The 16,646-nt window shown below is 48.5% G+C and overlaps 1 protein-coding gene across 1 annotated transcript in view; it reads left to right on the forward strand.

Moving 5' to 3' along the window:
- LOC142303971 (scaffold attachment factor B2-like) overlaps positions 1 to 16,646 on the forward strand; it is an 812,977-nt gene that overhangs the window by 161,208 nt on the left and 635,123 nt on the right. Inside the window, exon 9 of the mRNA XM_075345939.1 lies at positions 951 to 1,060. Coding sequence (XP_075202054.1) covers positions 951 to 1,060 — 110 coding nt within the window. The remainder of the gene's footprint in view (positions 1 to 950; positions 1,061 to 16,646) is intronic.

The raw sequence follows: 16,646 nt of genomic DNA on the forward strand, positions 1-16,646 counted from the left end.
TAGATAGATGTGTGCTGTCATTCTGTTTTTACAGACTAAAATAAGACAACCCTTCAGGAATAAAGGTTCATTCCACACAAGCAGCGGGAACATACTGGGCCGTACGCAATCAGGCTTTCTCCTTAAAAGTTTCCAAAACTGACACCTGGTCCTATTTTCACATCTTATCCAAGTTTTACAAAGTAAACTCCTGCTCTTATGCCGATGCAAGCTTAGGCAGTAAGGTGTTATGAACAATGTTTAACGTAAATCTATAACAGACTTTCCCACTGCTTTGGGACATCCCATTGTTTCCTGTGTCCCCCAATGAAACGAAAAAGAAAAGATGATTTTGTTTACTCACAGTAAAATCTTTGAGTCTTCATTGGGGGACACAGCACATACATACATACATACATACATACATACATACATACATACATACATACATACATACATACATACATACATACATACATACATACATACGTGTATGTATGTAAGTGTGTGTGTGTATATATATGTGTGTATATGTGTATATATATATATATATATATATATATATATATATATATATATATATATATATATATATATATATATATATATATATATATATATATTAAAATATATATATTAAAATATATATATATATAATATAAAATGCACGTTGAGAGAGAAATATAAATCAACTAATTACTAGAACTACTTCTCCTCCTGCTTTATCACTAACTAACTGAATAACTTCTGGCCAGTAGGTGGGTATATACTGTGAAGGAGAAGTTAACTTTTATGTTTTGCCTAGTGTCCCCTCCTAGTTGCAGCAGCATATACCCATGGCTTCATGTGTCCCCCACTGAAGACTCAGAGGAAGATTTTACGGTGACTACCCAAAATCTTTTTTTTTTTTTTTTTAGAAAGTAGAAATAATGCTTTTTTTTTTTTTTTTTTTCCCCTCATAATAATTTTAGGCAAAAAATGAACCTGCTGGTAAGAAACCTTCAGACAAAAAGGAAAATGAGCCAAAAAGGGCAAAATCATCAAGTAGTGATCGTCGACATTCATCAGATAAGTCAGACAAGTAAGGATTTATGGTTTGGTCAAATTGTTTGTATTGTTTGTACTGTCTGTTTATGTAACCTTTAATTGCCTCCTTTTTACTCTTAGATCTTGTGGATACCTTTATGTTTATACATCTATAAACTTTTTTTTTTCCCCAAATATTTTCCCTTCTTTAGCCTCTATCTCTAATTTCACTGTTCTAAACGTTTTTAAAAGTTGGACGGTTCAGTTATGAAACCAGCTATTTCTTAATGATTTTCATCTGAATTCAAATCTGACAATGAAAACTATTAGTTGGCTCTTGTTTCTAAGATATCAGCGTTTTCCTTTTTACCTCTACATGTAATTAATGCATAAAAGTTTAACTACTGATATTAGAGTTATCCCACCTAAACGCTATCTCTAGCATCTGTGGTAAATTAAAAGTTCTGAAGCAATGCAGAAACTTGGGATATTTTACGTATAGACTTTCGCAGTTGTACCTATTACATCACAAGTATGGCACTCCGCAGTTTTTATATGAAATTGGTACACGACCTACCCCTATGTGCAATAGATGCAAGTTAATGTTACAGGTTTACTGCATATGATGTGGTCCTGCCCAAACCTAAAAAGATTCTGAAAAAAAGGAGTATCATTAATAGGGTTTATTTGGTGGAAATAGAGATGACGCTGTTGGTGTGCATATTGGGCTACGTAGAGGATCTGTTGATTGAGGATCATGGTAAGCTGGCAGTTGCATGGATGCTATATGTTGCCAGGAAATTGTTAGCACAACACTGGATATCTGAACGGCCCCCTGCAATATCAGAATATTTGGATATGCTAAATTGGTCAATTTAATATGAAAAAAGCAAATTTCTATACACATCTATATATATAATTGCCTTATTCTGTCTGTCTGTCTTGCTCCAAAATTGTGTCACCGTGACATTGTGTCACCGTGACAGTGTCCTTACAGTGACAACCGTCTGGCTGCTGGGCTCGGCCTGACCCGCCCCTCCACATGGATTGGCCCCCGTGCATGATGCCCGCTAGGCCCCGCCCCCGCACGTGATGCCCGCTAGGCCACGCCCCCGCACGCGATGCCGACCAGGCCACGCTTCCACACGTGATGCCCGCTAGGCCACGCCACCGCACACTATGCCCGCTAGGCCACGCCCCCGCACGCTATGCCCGCTCGGCCACGCCCCCCGCACGCTATGCCCGCTCGGCCACGCCCCCCGTACACGTTGGGCACCTGTACACCTCCCCCCCCAGGACAACTCCCATTATACTCCTCTTTCCCCAGGACTACTCCTCCCATTATACTCCTATTATCCTCCTATTATACTCCTCTCTGAGGGGTTCGCAGCATGGGGAATGGAGCACGATGGTGGGTGCAGCATGGGGGGTGGACCACGATGGGGGGTGGACCACGATGGGGGGTGCCCAGAATGGGGGGGATGAAACACGATGGGGGGTGCAGCATGGGGGATGGAGCACAATGGGGGGTGCCCAGAATGGGGGGATGAAACACGATGGGGGGTGCGCAGCATGGGGAGTGCAGCATGGGGGGTGGACCACGATGGGGGGTGCACACCTCCCCCCAAAACACACACACACGGCCACACACACACACACCGCAGAACACACCACACACACACTGGGAACCACAAACACCGCCCTACACAGACACCACACACACACACACACACACACACACACACACACACACACACACACACACACACACCATGTAGTCTATGTGGTCAGCTGCGACTGTGGTCTTCAGTACGTTGGCCGCACCACACAAACTGTGCGGTCACGCATGAATGGCCACAGGCACAATGCGAAAAAAGGTTTTCTTAAACATAGTCTCTCCAGACACCTGTTAATCAAACATCAAAAAAATTTTGATATAAAAGTGACCCCTGTAGAAAGAATTGCAGAGGACGATAGTGACAGTTTTAAAAAATTAAATAGAAAGGAGTCCTATTGGATTTTTAAGCTGAAAACCTTATACCCAGATGGTTTGAACGATGTGATAGAGAATGTCTAAATGTATATGTATATTTTTTTTTTTTTCTCTTTGTCTCTTATTTATAAATGCAATATATCTGGAAGTGATTTTTATATAAGTGCATGAATTTTAAACTATTCTCTAAAGGAAAAAGGAAGGAAAGGGAGACAGCAAAAGGGAAAAGGGAGAGAAAAAAAAAAAATTGTGTTTTTAATCTGAATAATTTGTGTTTTATATCACCGCATATTTTAAACACCAAAATTTTCCTTATTAACAAATACAATTTATTAATGAAAAAGAATAAAAATTCTATCATTCATGCATAGCAGCAATATTTGCTTGCCCCTACACATGATCCATATAAGGATTTCAGCACAAGAACCACCATTTACCTCTTCGAGGTTGAGTGATAATCTAATTGGAAGTACACACCCATGTTCCTCATACCCGCCTACATCATACACATAGACAGATCAGTCTATAAATTAGATTTTCTTAATACCAGCAATGTAAACTACACCTGATGAAGGCTTTTGTTAGCTGAAACGCGTTGTCCGTAATTGTCCGTTTTTTATTGAACCCTTAATAAACCCTTGTTCTTGAAGTTTTTGCAAACTTGCACTGATAATCCATTTATCCTCCGGAAGCGCCGAAAGGGATTTTGTCTTTACTCCCTTAAACTGTATGAGGAAAGGTAAAAAAAAAAAGTTTAATCCTTTAATTCTTACCCGCAAAAGATCGCAATTAGGCTCGGTTCACAATTATCCTGCGCTGAGCACTTACACTAGGATGTACATGTAAATCTCTGAAATATGTGAATCAGACTCTTTGGCTTATGATTCGGTCTTTTTAAGCATTCATAAAAGCACGGATGACTACAGTTTAGTGCCCTCTGAAATGAGACACCACTTAACAGAAGTCATGCGGCGTCCAGAGTAAATCAGCTGCCTTATAGTGAATGTATAACTTGGGGTCTTCATCTGAATTGTCATTCGGCGATTTAGATGGAAACCCCAATGTAAGTGCTCAAAATCCAAACACGCCACAGTGTATCTAAACCTAATTTATCATCCACATATTTGACATTACTGTAGTGAGGAGAGCCCACTTAATTTATGGGGTGCGTGTCTCCAGAAGCACAAGCTGGGCACAATGTGGGGGCACTACAGTGGCAGAGTAGCAAATTGCTCTCTGCAACATTAATTGTTACTTTTTTCTGGAAAACACCCATGTAGTAAAAATTGTCACTACGCCTGTAAATTCCATAAAAACAAAAAAGTGAGCCGGAGTATGAGATGGTATACATGGAACTTGAGACCATGTTCACACTGGCCATGAGACAAAGAGAAACCAAGGAAAAAATTGTGAAAACATACCCTGCTGTAACTAAATAAAAGCATAGTGCATAAAAACATATGGTACTTAGTAAACAGTGTTTTTGATCAAAAAAAGCATAAAGCTATCCCACCAAACGTCAAGGTGTACCCAGTTGGGATAGTACCTACACTCTCTAATATTAAAACCTTACCATGGGTCTAAAATAGGCCTCAATGTGGCTAAGGGCTGAGAGTGACCGGGTCCCAACAGGACACACAGTCAGGGGATGCACCGAATGAAATGCCCAGCTCACTGAAAAGGGGGCCACTCCCTGTTTGTACTGAATACAAAAAAACGACATAAAAACAAAAAAGTGAGCCGGAGTATGAGATGGTATACATGGAGCTTGTGAGACCATGTTCACACTGGCCATAAGACAATTCCAGTATAAGGCTGTTTTCACACATCAGTTTTTTTGCAATCCGGTTTGTGCCTGATGCAACGGATTCGTCTCCGAGTGTGTAAAAACTGCCGTGTGTGACGGACCTGGAAAAACTGCCGTGTGTGACGGACCTGGAAAAAAAAATTTTATTTATTTTTTTTTTAAAGCTGAGAAATCTGGAGAGACCACATCATCATCGCGCATGCAGGCACTCCTGCACGCATAATCACCGCACACACCCCGGCACTCCCGCCCGCATCATCATCACCGCATACACCCCGCCACTCCCGCACTCATCATCATCACCGCACACACTCCAGCATTACCTCAGTGATGTCACCGCTGACAGCGCGACTCCCTTCAGTTGCTGCGTGGAGCTCCGAGGAGCGGCGGTGTTTTACTGCCACTCCTGTCAGCTTCATGTAGCAGAGCTGAAATCGTCGCGGGACCTCTGTGGACCTCTGTCGGTCCTGGAGGGATATTTGGGGATTTTAATAAAATGGTGAAAGTGGGTGTTTTTTTGTCTTTTATTCCAAATAAAGTCTTTTTTTGGGTGTATGTGTTTATTTACTTTCACTTACAGGTTAATCATTGGGGGTGTCTCATAGACGCCTGCCATGATTAACTCCTTATTACCCCGATTGCCACCGCACCAGGGCAATTCGGGATGAGCCGGGTAGAGTCCTGGGACTGTAGCAACTAATGGATGCGGCAATTCCGGGCAGCTGCTGGCTGATATTGTTAGGCTGGGGGGCTCCCCATAACGTGGGGCTCCACATCCTGAGAATACCAGCCCTCAGCCGTGTGGCTTTATCTTGGCTGGTATCAAAATTGAGGGGGACCGCACGCCGTTTTTTTTTTTAATTTATTTTTTTTACTGGAAGATATAGACCCGCCCACCGGCAGTTGTGATTGGTTGCAGTGAGACAGCTGTCACTCATCGTGGGGGCGTGTCTGCCTGCAACCAATCATAGGCGCCGGTGGGCGGGGAAAGCCGTGAATACGAGATTGAATAATGGGCGGCCGGCATTTTCAAATCAGGAGAAGCCGCTAGAGGAGTGTGAGAGCCGTGCAGCGCCGTGCCGGTGATCGGTGTGAGTGAGAGGGGGGGTAGAGAGAGAGAGGGGCCGAGGCCACGCGGGGCACTACTGCGATGCTCGCATGACACTCGGCTCATACTGGCAGGACAGCAGGAGCCGAGTGTCATGCTAGTGTGCCTGTGTCTGCGGTCCGACCGTGCGAGCGGACCACAGCTGCGGGGGGCGGGCAGGCTCTCAGGAGGGGCGGGCCGGCACGGAGGAGGGGAAGGTGGGATTTATCTCCCTCTCTCCTCTGTTGCCGGCTATTGAGACTCTTGCTCTGCACGCGCGGTACACCAGTGTACCGCGAGTGCAGTGCGATTTTTCTCTCACCCCATTCACTTGAATGGGTGCGAGAGAAAAGAGTCTCGCATTACAGTCGCAGCATGCTGCGATTGTTTTCTCGGTCCGATTAGGACTGAGAAGAAAATCGTTCGTGCACTGACACACAGGCTAGAATTGGTCCTAGTGGAATGCGATGTTTTATCGGACTCCACTCGCACCGATTTTCTTAGGCCAGAGAGAGTGAAATTTTCTGACAAGCAAGCAATGTTTTTCTCACTTCTGAGCATGCTCAGAAGTAAAAACCGAATCCGGTGCTATGTGGTTTTTTGCCGCTGGCAAAAAACGTTCCTCTCTGCGTCCTGTGCGGCCGCTGGAGTGACTATTTTTGCTGCAACCGGCAAAAACCGGATCAAAGGCAAGTACATGCAGCACAATCCGGCGCTAATAAAAGTCTATAAGGAAAAACCGCACCCGGCGGCAAAAAAACCCAAAACTGATGCATTTTTTCTGCAAAGCGCCGGATTGTGCCGCACAGAAAAAACCTGATGTGTGAAAGCAGCCTAAGGCCACATTGAAAGGGATGTGCCCTACTGGCACTTAACCCCTTCAGCCCCAGGGCGTTTTCCGTTTTTGCGGTTTTTGTTTTTTGCTCCCCATCTTCCGAGAGCTGTATTGTTTTTATTTTTCTGTCAGTCTTGCCATACGAGGGCTTGTTTTTTGCAGGATGAGTTGTACTTTTAAATGAAAGCATAAGTTTTACCATATAGTGTACTTGGAAACAGCAAAAAAATTCAAAGTGTGGAAAAACTGCAAAAAAGTGTGATCGCACAATAGTTTTTGTCATATTTTATTCAGTGTTCACTATATGGTAAAACTGATGTGTGATTTTGATGCCTGAGGTCGGTGCGAGTTTGTAGACACCAAACATGTATAGGTTTACTTGTATCTAAGGGGTTAAAATTAACAAGTTTGTCCAATAAAAGTGGTGCACGTTTTGCGCCACTTTCCGAAACCCGTAGTGTTCTCATTTTCTTTGTCGCTCTATTGGGAGACCCAGACAATTGGGTGTATAGGCTATGCCTCCGGAGGCCGCACAAAGTATTACACTAAAAGTGTAAAGCCCCTCCCCTTCTGCCTATACACCCCCCGTGCTCCCACGGGCTCCTCAGTTTTTTGCTTTGTGCGAAGGAGGTCAGACACGCACAGCACAGCTCCACAGATTAGTCAGCAGCAGCTGCTGACTATGTCGGTTGGAAGAAAAGTGGGCCCATATAGGGCCCCCAGCATGCTCCCTTCTCACCCCACTCTTGTCGGCGGTGTTGTTAAGGTTGAGGTATCCATTGCGGGTACGGAGGCTGGAGCCCACATGCTGTTTTCCTTCCCCATCCCCCTCAGGGCTCTGGGCGAAGTGGGATCCTATCGGTCTTCAGGCACTGAGACCGTGCTTCATCCACAACTCCTGTGGAGCCTGCTGGATAGGAGCTGGGTACCGTTCAGGGACATGGCCCTGCTACTTGGAGGTACTCTGTATCCCTGTGGGGACCGCGCACGGCAACACCTCAGCTTTGCTAGGTGTGCTAGTGCACCGGGGACCGCGGCGTTGCCGGGTTAAACTGTGCCATTACACACTCAGCGTCGCTGAGTGTGTTTATATGTAGGGGCTACCGCGCTAACCGCCGCTGCCATGTGAAACTGCGGCGCGGCTGGGACTTGTAGTTCGCCGGGGACTTCGGCATCGGCCGCGCTTTTACGGCGGCGACGCTTATACTCGAGTCCCCGGCTTGCTTGCGGCCTAGTTTCCTTTTCTCCCGCCCTCAGCCCTGACAGGCAGGGGGAAGGGCGGGACGCTGCACGGAACGAGCAGCACTGAGGGCTGGAGTATGATTTCCATACTCCACCCCCCTCACTGTGCACAGTGTGAGCACCTCGGCCACGCCCATGGCTCCCTCCTCTCGTCAGGACGCCGCAGCCATTCCTGTCAGCTCCTCCGACGCTGCAGAGAGGGACAAACCCTGGGAGACACAGACACGGTCTCTGGTGGCCTCATAACCGCTTTAGGCGGCTGGTAAGCAGCACCTGTTGGTGCTAGCCCCATGGTGCTGTAGTGTATTGATACATTATTTGTGTATAGTATATATTTTACACTGTATGAGCACAGTTCATTCTGGCTATATACCCTATTGTGTTACTAGGGAAAACAATAGCATGGCGCCCACAAAAGGCAGGGGTGCCAAAAACACAGGCTTATTATGCTGCCTGCGTCGCTTGTACGACCCAGTTGCCGGCAGGTTCCACTGACCCTCATTGTGTGCAATGTTGGGCCCCTGTGACACTTTTTCAGCCAGGGCCTCTGCTAAGAGGGGCCCAGGGGGAGCCACCTGTTGACACTGTCCTAGTGACGGGGACGGAGTTCGCAAAACTCTGAGACTATGGCTAGGATACTAGAAGCCTTGCAGTCCAGGCCGGTATCTCAGCACAGGGACTCTGTTGAATCATTGTTCCCTGGCCCCCCTCAGTTGGACCAACAATGTCCTCCCGGGGTATCTCATGGATCCCAGGCTGAGGGTTCTGACACAGACCCCAGCCCCAGACCGACTAAGCGAGCTCGCTTAGAATTTCCCTCGACATCATATTGTTCAGGGTCTCAGCGGGGGGAATATCTGATTGATGATGCGGAGACAGCTGATCAGGATTCTGATCCTGAGGGCGCTCTCAATCTTAATACTCCAGACGGGGACGCCATAGTGAACGATCTTATTGCGTCCATCGATCAAATGCTGGATATTTCTCCCTCAGCTCCTCCGGCGGAGGAGTCAGCTTCTCATACACCGAGTATGTTTCTAGACCACTCTGATTTCAGAGAGGCAGTCCAGAATCATCAGGCTTGTCCAGATAAGCGTTTTTTCTAAGCGCCTTAAGGATACACGTTATCTTTTTCCCCCTGACGTGGTTAAAGGTTGGATTTAGTGTCCCACAGTGGAACCTCCAATCTCCAGACTGGCGGCTAGATCCATACTTGCAGTGGAAGATGGGGCCTCGCTCAAAAATGCCACTGACAGGCAGATGGAGCTCTGGTTGAAATCCATATATGAAGCTATCGGAGCTTCTTTTGCCCCAGCATTCGCAGCCGTATGGGCGCTACAAGCTATCTCAGCAAGCGCAAATTGAAGCAGCCACATGCACGGCCGCGCCACAAGTGGCATCCATTTCCACCCAGACATCGGCAATTGCGTCTTACGCTATTAAGGCTGTCCTGGACTCTGCGAGCCGTACGGCGGTCGCGGCCGCCAATTCGGTGGTACTCCGCAGGGCCTTGTGGCTACGGGAATGGAAGGCAGATTCTGCTTCCAAAAAAGCGCTTAACCAGTTTGCCAATTTCTGGTGACAGGCTGTTTGGCGAGCGTCTGGATGAAATCATCAAACAATCCAAGGGAAAGGATACATCCTTACCCCAGCCCACACAGAACATACCCCAACAGAGGAGAGGGCAGTCGAGGTTTCGGTCCTTTCAGGGCGCGGGCAGGTCTCAAGTCTCCTCGTCCAAAAGGTCTCAGAAAGAACAAAGGAACTCTGATGCATGGCGGTCTAAGTCACGTCCTTAAAAGGCCACCGGAGGCGCCGCTAATAAAGCGGCTTCCTCATGACTTTCGACCTCCTCTAGTAGCATCCTCGGTCGGTGGCAGGCTCTCCCGCTTTTGCGACACCTGGCTGCCACAAATAAAAGACCGCTGGGTGAGAGACATTCTGTCTCACGGTTACAAGATAGAGTTCACCTCTCGTCCCCCGACTCGATTCTTCAGGTCATCCCCGCCTCCCTAGCGAGCCGAGGCTCTTCTGCAGGCGCTGCGCACTCTGAAGGCAGAAGGAGTGGTGATCCCGGTTCCTCTTCAGCAACAGAGCCACGGTTTTTACTCCAACTTGTTTGTGGTCCCAAAGAAGGACGGGTCTTTCCGCCCGGTCCCGGACCTGAAACTGCTCAACAAACATGTAAAGACCAGACGGTTCAGGATGGAATCCCTCCACTCCGTCATCGCCTCAATGTCCCAAGGAGATTTCCTTGCATCGATCGATATCAAAGATGATTATCTCCACGTACCGATTGCTCCAGAGCACCAGTGCTTCTTGCGCTTCGCCATAGGAAACGAACACCTGCAATTTGTGACACTGCCGTTCGGCCTGGCAACAGCCCCACGGGTTTTTACCAAGGTTATGGCTACTGTAGTAGCGCTCCTACACTCGCAGGGTCACTCGGTGATTCCGTACTTGGATGCTGATCAAGGCACCCTCTCAAGAGGCATGCCAACGCAGCCTCGACGCTTCCCTGGAGACTCTCCAGGGTTTCGGGTGGATCATCAATTTTCCAAAGTCAAATCTGACACCGGCCCAATCGCTGACATATCTTGGCATGGAGTTTCATACCCTCTCAGCGATAGTGAAGCTTCCGCTGATCAAGCAGCAGTCACTACAGAAAGGGGTACAATCTCTCCTTCAAGGCCAGTCACACCCCTTGAGGCGCCTCATGCACTTCCTGGGGAAGATGGTGGCAGCAATGGAGGCAGTTCCTTTCGCGCAGTTTCACCTGCGTCCTCTTCAATGGGACATCCTACGCAAATGGGACAGGAAGCCGACGTCCCTCGACAGGACCGTCTCCCTCTCTCAGGCGACCAAAGCTTCCCTTCGGTGGTGGCTTCTTCCCACTTCATTATCGAAGGGGAAATCCTTCCTACCCCCATCCTGGGAAATAGTCACGACGGACGCGAGTCTGTCAGGGTGGGGAGCGGTTTTTTCTCCACCACAGGGCTCAGGGTACGTGGACCCAGCAAGAGTCCTCGCTTCGGATCAACGTTCTGGAAATACGGGCAGTGTATCTTGCCCAGAAAGCGTTCCAGCAGTGGCTGGAGGGCAAGCAGATCCGAATTCAGTCGGACAATTCCACAGCGGTGGCATACATCAACCACCAAGGTGGCACACGCAGCCGGCTAGCCTTCCAGGAAGTCCGGCGGATTTTGATGTGGGTGGAAGCCACGGCCTCCACCATCTCTGCAGTTCACATCCCAGGCGTGGAAAACTGGGAAGCAGATTATCTCAGTTGCCAGGGCATGGACGCAGGGGAATGGTCCCTTCACACGGACGTGTTTCAGGAGATCCGTTGCTGCTGGGGGGTGTCGGACGTCGACCTCATGGCGTCCCGGCACAACAACAAGGTACCAATGTTCATGGCACGGTCTCAAGATCCCAGAGCTCTGGCGGCAGACGCCTTAGTTCAGGATGGTCGCAGTTTCCGCTCCCTTATGTGTTTCCTCCGCTGGCACTGTTGCCCGGAGTGTTACGCAAGATCAGGACTGACTGCCGCCGCGCCATCCTCGTCGCTCCAGGCTGGCCAGGAGGTCGTGGTACCCGGATCTGTGGCATCTCACGGTCGGCCAACCGTGGACACTACCAGACCGACCAGACTTGCTATCTCGAGGGCCGTTTTTTCCATCTGAATTCTGCGGCCCTCAACCTGACTGTGTGGCCATTGAGTCCTGGACCCTAGCGTCTTCAGGGTTATCTCAAGACGTCATTGCCACTATGAGACAGGCTAGGAAACCAACATCCGCCAAGATCTACCACAGGACGTGAAAAATTTTCCTGTCGTGGTGCTCTGCTCAGGGTATTTCTCCCTGGCCTTTTGCCTTGACCACTTTTCTGTCCTTCCTTCAATCTGGACTGGAAAAGGGTTTGGCGCTCGGCTCCCTTAAGGGACAAGTCTCAACGCTCTCTGTGTTTTTTCCAGAAGCGCCTAGCCAGGCTTCCACAGGTACGCACGTTCCTGCAGGGGGTTTGTCACATCGTTCCACATTACAAGCGGCCGTTAGATCCCTGGGATCTAAACAGGGTTCTGATGGTTCTTCAGAAACCACCATTCGAGCCAATGAGAGATATTTCCCTCTCACGACTTTCGCAGAAAGTGGTTTTTCTAGTAGCAGTCACTTCTCTTCGGAGAGTGTCTGAGCTAGCAGCATTGTCGTGCAAAGCCCCTTTCCTGGTGTTTCACCAGGACAAGGTGGTTCTGCGTCCGGTTCCGGATTTTCTCCCTAAGGTGGTATCCTCCTTTCATCTCAATCAGGATATCTCCTTACCTTCTTTTTATCCTCATCCAGTTCACCAATGTGAAAAGGATTTGCACTTGTTAGATCTGGTGAGAGCACTCAGACTCTACATTTCTCGTACGGCGCCCCTGCGCCGCTCGGATGCACTCTTTGTCCTTGTCGCTGGCCAGCGTAAAGGGTCACAGGATTCCAAATCAACCCTGGCTCGGTGGATCAAGGAGCCAATTATCGAAGCCTACCGTTCTACTGGGCTTCCGGTTCCCTCAGGGCTGAAAGCCCATTCTACCAGAGCCGTGGGCGCGTCCTGGGCTTTGAGGCACCAGGCTACGGCTCAGCAGGTGTGTCAGGCGGCTACCTGGTCGAGCCTGCACATTTTCACGAAGCACTATCAGGTGCATACCTATGCTTCGGCGGATGCCAGCCTAGGTAGACGAGTCCTTCAGGCGGCGGTTGCCCACCTGTAGGAAGGGGCCGTTTTACGGCTCTCTTACGAGGTATTATTTTACCCACCCAGGGACTGCTTTTGGACGTCCCAATTGTCTGGGTCTCCCAATAGAGCGACAAAGAAGAAGGGAATTTTGTTTACTTACCGTAAATTCCTTTTCTTCTAGCTCTAATTGGGAGACCCAGCGCCCGCCCCTGTTTTTTTGTGTACACATGTTGTTCATGTTGAATGGTTTCAGTTCTCCGATATTCCTTCGGATTGAAGTTACTTTTAACCAGTTTATAATTCTTTTTCCTCCTTCTTGCTTTTGCACCAAAACTGAGGAGCCCGTAGGAGCACGGGGGGTGTATAGGCAGAAGGGGAGGGGCTTAACACTTTTGAGTGTAATACTTTGTGCGGCCTCCGGAGGCATAGCCTATACACCCAATTGTCTGGGTCTCCCAATTAGAGCTAGAAGAAAAGGAATTTACGGTAAGTAAACAAAATTCCCTTCTTTTGGGTTCTATGGCTGTGATGGCTTATTTTTTGCATCTCGAGCTGACGTTTCTAGTGGTATTTTTGCGCAGATGCTACGTTTTGATCGCCTGTTGTTGCATTTTGTGCAAAACTTGCAGCGACCAAAAAACTTAATTTTGGCATTTGGAATTTTTTGCTGCTACGCAGTTTACTAATCAGGTTAATTGATTTTACAGTTTGATAGATCAGGCGTTTCTGAACGCGGCAATACCAAATATGTGTATATTTTTTTTTTTTTACCCTTTAATTTTCAATGGGGCGAAAGGGGGGGGTGATTTGAACTTTTAGGTTGTTTTTTTTTTTTTTATTATTTTACTAGTTCCCTAGGGGGCTATAGCAAGCAGCAATCCGATCGTTCTGCCCTATCTGTAGATCTCAGCTACAGAGCTGAGAACTGCACATACGCTGCTTTACTCTCTGTGCTGGCACTATGCCGCCACTGAGAGGAAGTGACTCATGTTAGCTACAGACGTCATCACATGACCCTGTGCTACCATGGCAACCACCGAAAGTCACGTGATCATGCACGTGACTTCTGGTGGGGGTGGTGGTAAGTAAAATTAATGGCCGCCCGCATATACATCTTGCTGCTAGACTTTGGCAGCGAGGTGTAAGGGGTTAAATGTTGCGGGTGGAATGCGATTCCACTCGTACATGCAGGCACACATGTCAGCTGTTGAAAACAGCTGATATGTGCGCGGATCGCCGCAACCTACCCAGGCAGGGGGGCGGGGATTAACTTCACACGATCCATGACGGATATATCAGTCATTAATCGTAAAGGGGTTAAAGGCTCTCTATATGGAATCTGCAAACTATTTTAGGAAAATCTGTGCTCCAAGCGTCAAATTGGCTTTTTTCCCTCCCGAAACCTGCTGTGTGGATTAGCGATACTGTATTGTCTTGTTCAGGAGAAACTGTGTGACAAATTTTGGAAGTGTATTTCTCCATTATCCTGTGTGAAAATCTTAAATCTGGGCCTAAAACAACATTTTTGTGGTAAAAATGTATTTTCTCTATCACTTCATTGGGGGACACAGGAGATTGTGGGTATATGTTGCTGCCACTAGGAGGTGACACTATAGGCAAGTTAACTCCTCAGTAGTAAATACCCACCTACTGGTAGGAAAATATTTAGTTTTTGCTTAGTGTAAGCAGTAGGATAGACACAGGGCTTTTTTCTCCAGCCCCACTTTTTTCCACAATCGTCGGTTTTTTTTTTTTATCTAATATTTTTTGTTTATTTATTGTAATATGAGACACTCTGTTCTCCCGCATGGAGACCGAGAGCACAAGAGATGGATAGAGAGATCTCACTGTTACCTCTCTGTTCTGGATGGCAGGATTCTTAACCCCCAACGTGCCGGCGATTGGTGTTTGGAGTATTTAATTACAGATCCTTTGCCAAAGTCTCATTCCGCTCACCCACCACAGTCGGGCAGGCCATGAGACAGAAAAAAAACATAGCTGTGACCCAAAATGGTATCTGATGGTTCCTCCAGTCTTATGAAGACAAAGTAGGACCATTTGATGTAGTCTGCAGTCTCGTGGTTTCATTCCGCTCACCCACCACAGTGAGGCAGGCAATAAATAAGCCAGAAGAAACTGAGCTGAGACCCGAGAAGTCTTAGAGAAGTTCTCCAGCAGAGATAAAACTAGACACGCCTCCTCCTTACTCTTCCTGGCTACGTGTACATCGAGTTAAGCCACACCCCCCCGTGGCCGTCTTAGAACAGTTCACCAGTAGAGTTAAATGTTTGACACATTTCCTCCTTACTCTTCCTGTCTACGTGCACCCATAGTTAAGCCACGCCCCCTGCAGCCATCTTTTTTTAAAACAGAAATTTTTATTGCATTTTAAAACTTTCATAAAAGTAACAACAAATTGTGAGGGTAGTTCTCACACATACTCCCTCCCCCCACCCTCTTCCAGTCGACAGTCTCATCCCTCCACTCTCTACATCCCTCTTTATTCACATAATTACCTGCTCTCCTTATTTCTTTGTCGCTCCATTGGGAGACCCAGACAATTGGGTGTATAGGCTATGCCTCCGGAGGCCGCACAAAGTATTACACTAAAAGTGTAAAGCCCCTCCCCTTCTGCCTATACACCCCCCGTGCTCCCCTGGGCTCCTCAGTTTTTTTGCTTTGTGCGAAGGAGGTCAGACACGCACAGCACAGCTCCACAGATTAGTCAGCAGCAGCTGCTGACTATGTCGGTTGGAAGAAAAGTGGGCCCATATAGGGCCCCCAGCATGCTCCCTTCTCACCCCACTCTTGTCGGCGGTGTTGTTAAGGTTGAGGTATCCATTGCGGGTACGGAGGCTGGAGCCCACATGCTGTTTTTCCTTCCCCATCCCCCTCAGGGCTCTGGGTGAAGTGGGATCCTATCGGTCTCTAGGCACTGAGACCGTGCTTCATCCACAACTCCTGTGGAGCCTGCTGGATAGGAGCCGGGTACCGTTCAGGGACATGACCCTGCTACTTGGAGGTACTCTGTATCCCTATGGGGACCGCGCACAGCAACACTTCAGCTTTGCTGGGTGTGCTAGTGCACCGGGGACCGCGGCGCTGACCGGGTTAAAATGTGCCATTACACACTCAGCGTTGCTGAGTGTGTTTTATGTATAGGGACTGCCGCGCTGACCGCCGCTGCCACGGAAACACTGCGGCGCGGCTGGGACTTGTAGTGCGCCGGGGACTTCCGCGCTGACCGCGCTTATACGGCGGCCGCGCTTATTACTAGAGTCCCCGGCTTTTTTTGCGGCCTAGTCTCTTTTCCTCCCGCCCTCAGCCCTGACAGGCAGGGGAAGGGCGGGAAGCTGCACAGAACGAGCAGCACTGAGGGCTGGAGCATGCTTTGCATACTCCACCCCTCTCACTGTGCACAGTGCGGCTCCAGTTCCCGCACTTTCTGGGCCACGCCCACGACTCCCTCCTCTCCTCAGGACGCCGGCAGCCATTCCTGTCAGCTCCTCGGACGCAGCAGAGGGGGACAAAGTCTGGGAGACCCAGGCAGGGACTTGGGTGGCCTCACAACCGCTTTAAGCGGGTGGTAAGCAGCACCTGTGGTGCTAGCCCCATTGTGCAGTAGTGTACCTATACATTTATGTTTATGGTATATACTTTACACTGTATGGGGCACAGTTGATTTCTGGCTATATACCCTATTGTGTTGCTCAGGGAAGATAATAGCATGGCGCCCACAAAAGGCAGGGGTGCCAAAACACAGGCTTATTATGCTGCCTGCGCCGCATGTACGACCCCGCTACCGGCAGGTTCCACTGACCCTCATTGTGTACAGTGCTCGGGCCCTGTGACACTTACTCAGCCAGAGCCTCTGCTAAAAGGGGCCCAGGGGGAGCCACCTGCTGACAATGTCCAGGTGACGGGGACAGAGTTTGCAAAACTCTCTGAGACTATGGCT

This window comes from Anomaloglossus baeobatrachus, chromosome 1 (assembly GCF_048569485.1).
Source record: "Anomaloglossus baeobatrachus isolate aAnoBae1 chromosome 1, aAnoBae1.hap1, whole genome shotgun sequence".
In the NCBI taxonomy this organism is placed as follows: domain Eukaryota; kingdom Metazoa; phylum Chordata; class Amphibia; order Anura; family Aromobatidae; genus Anomaloglossus; species Anomaloglossus baeobatrachus.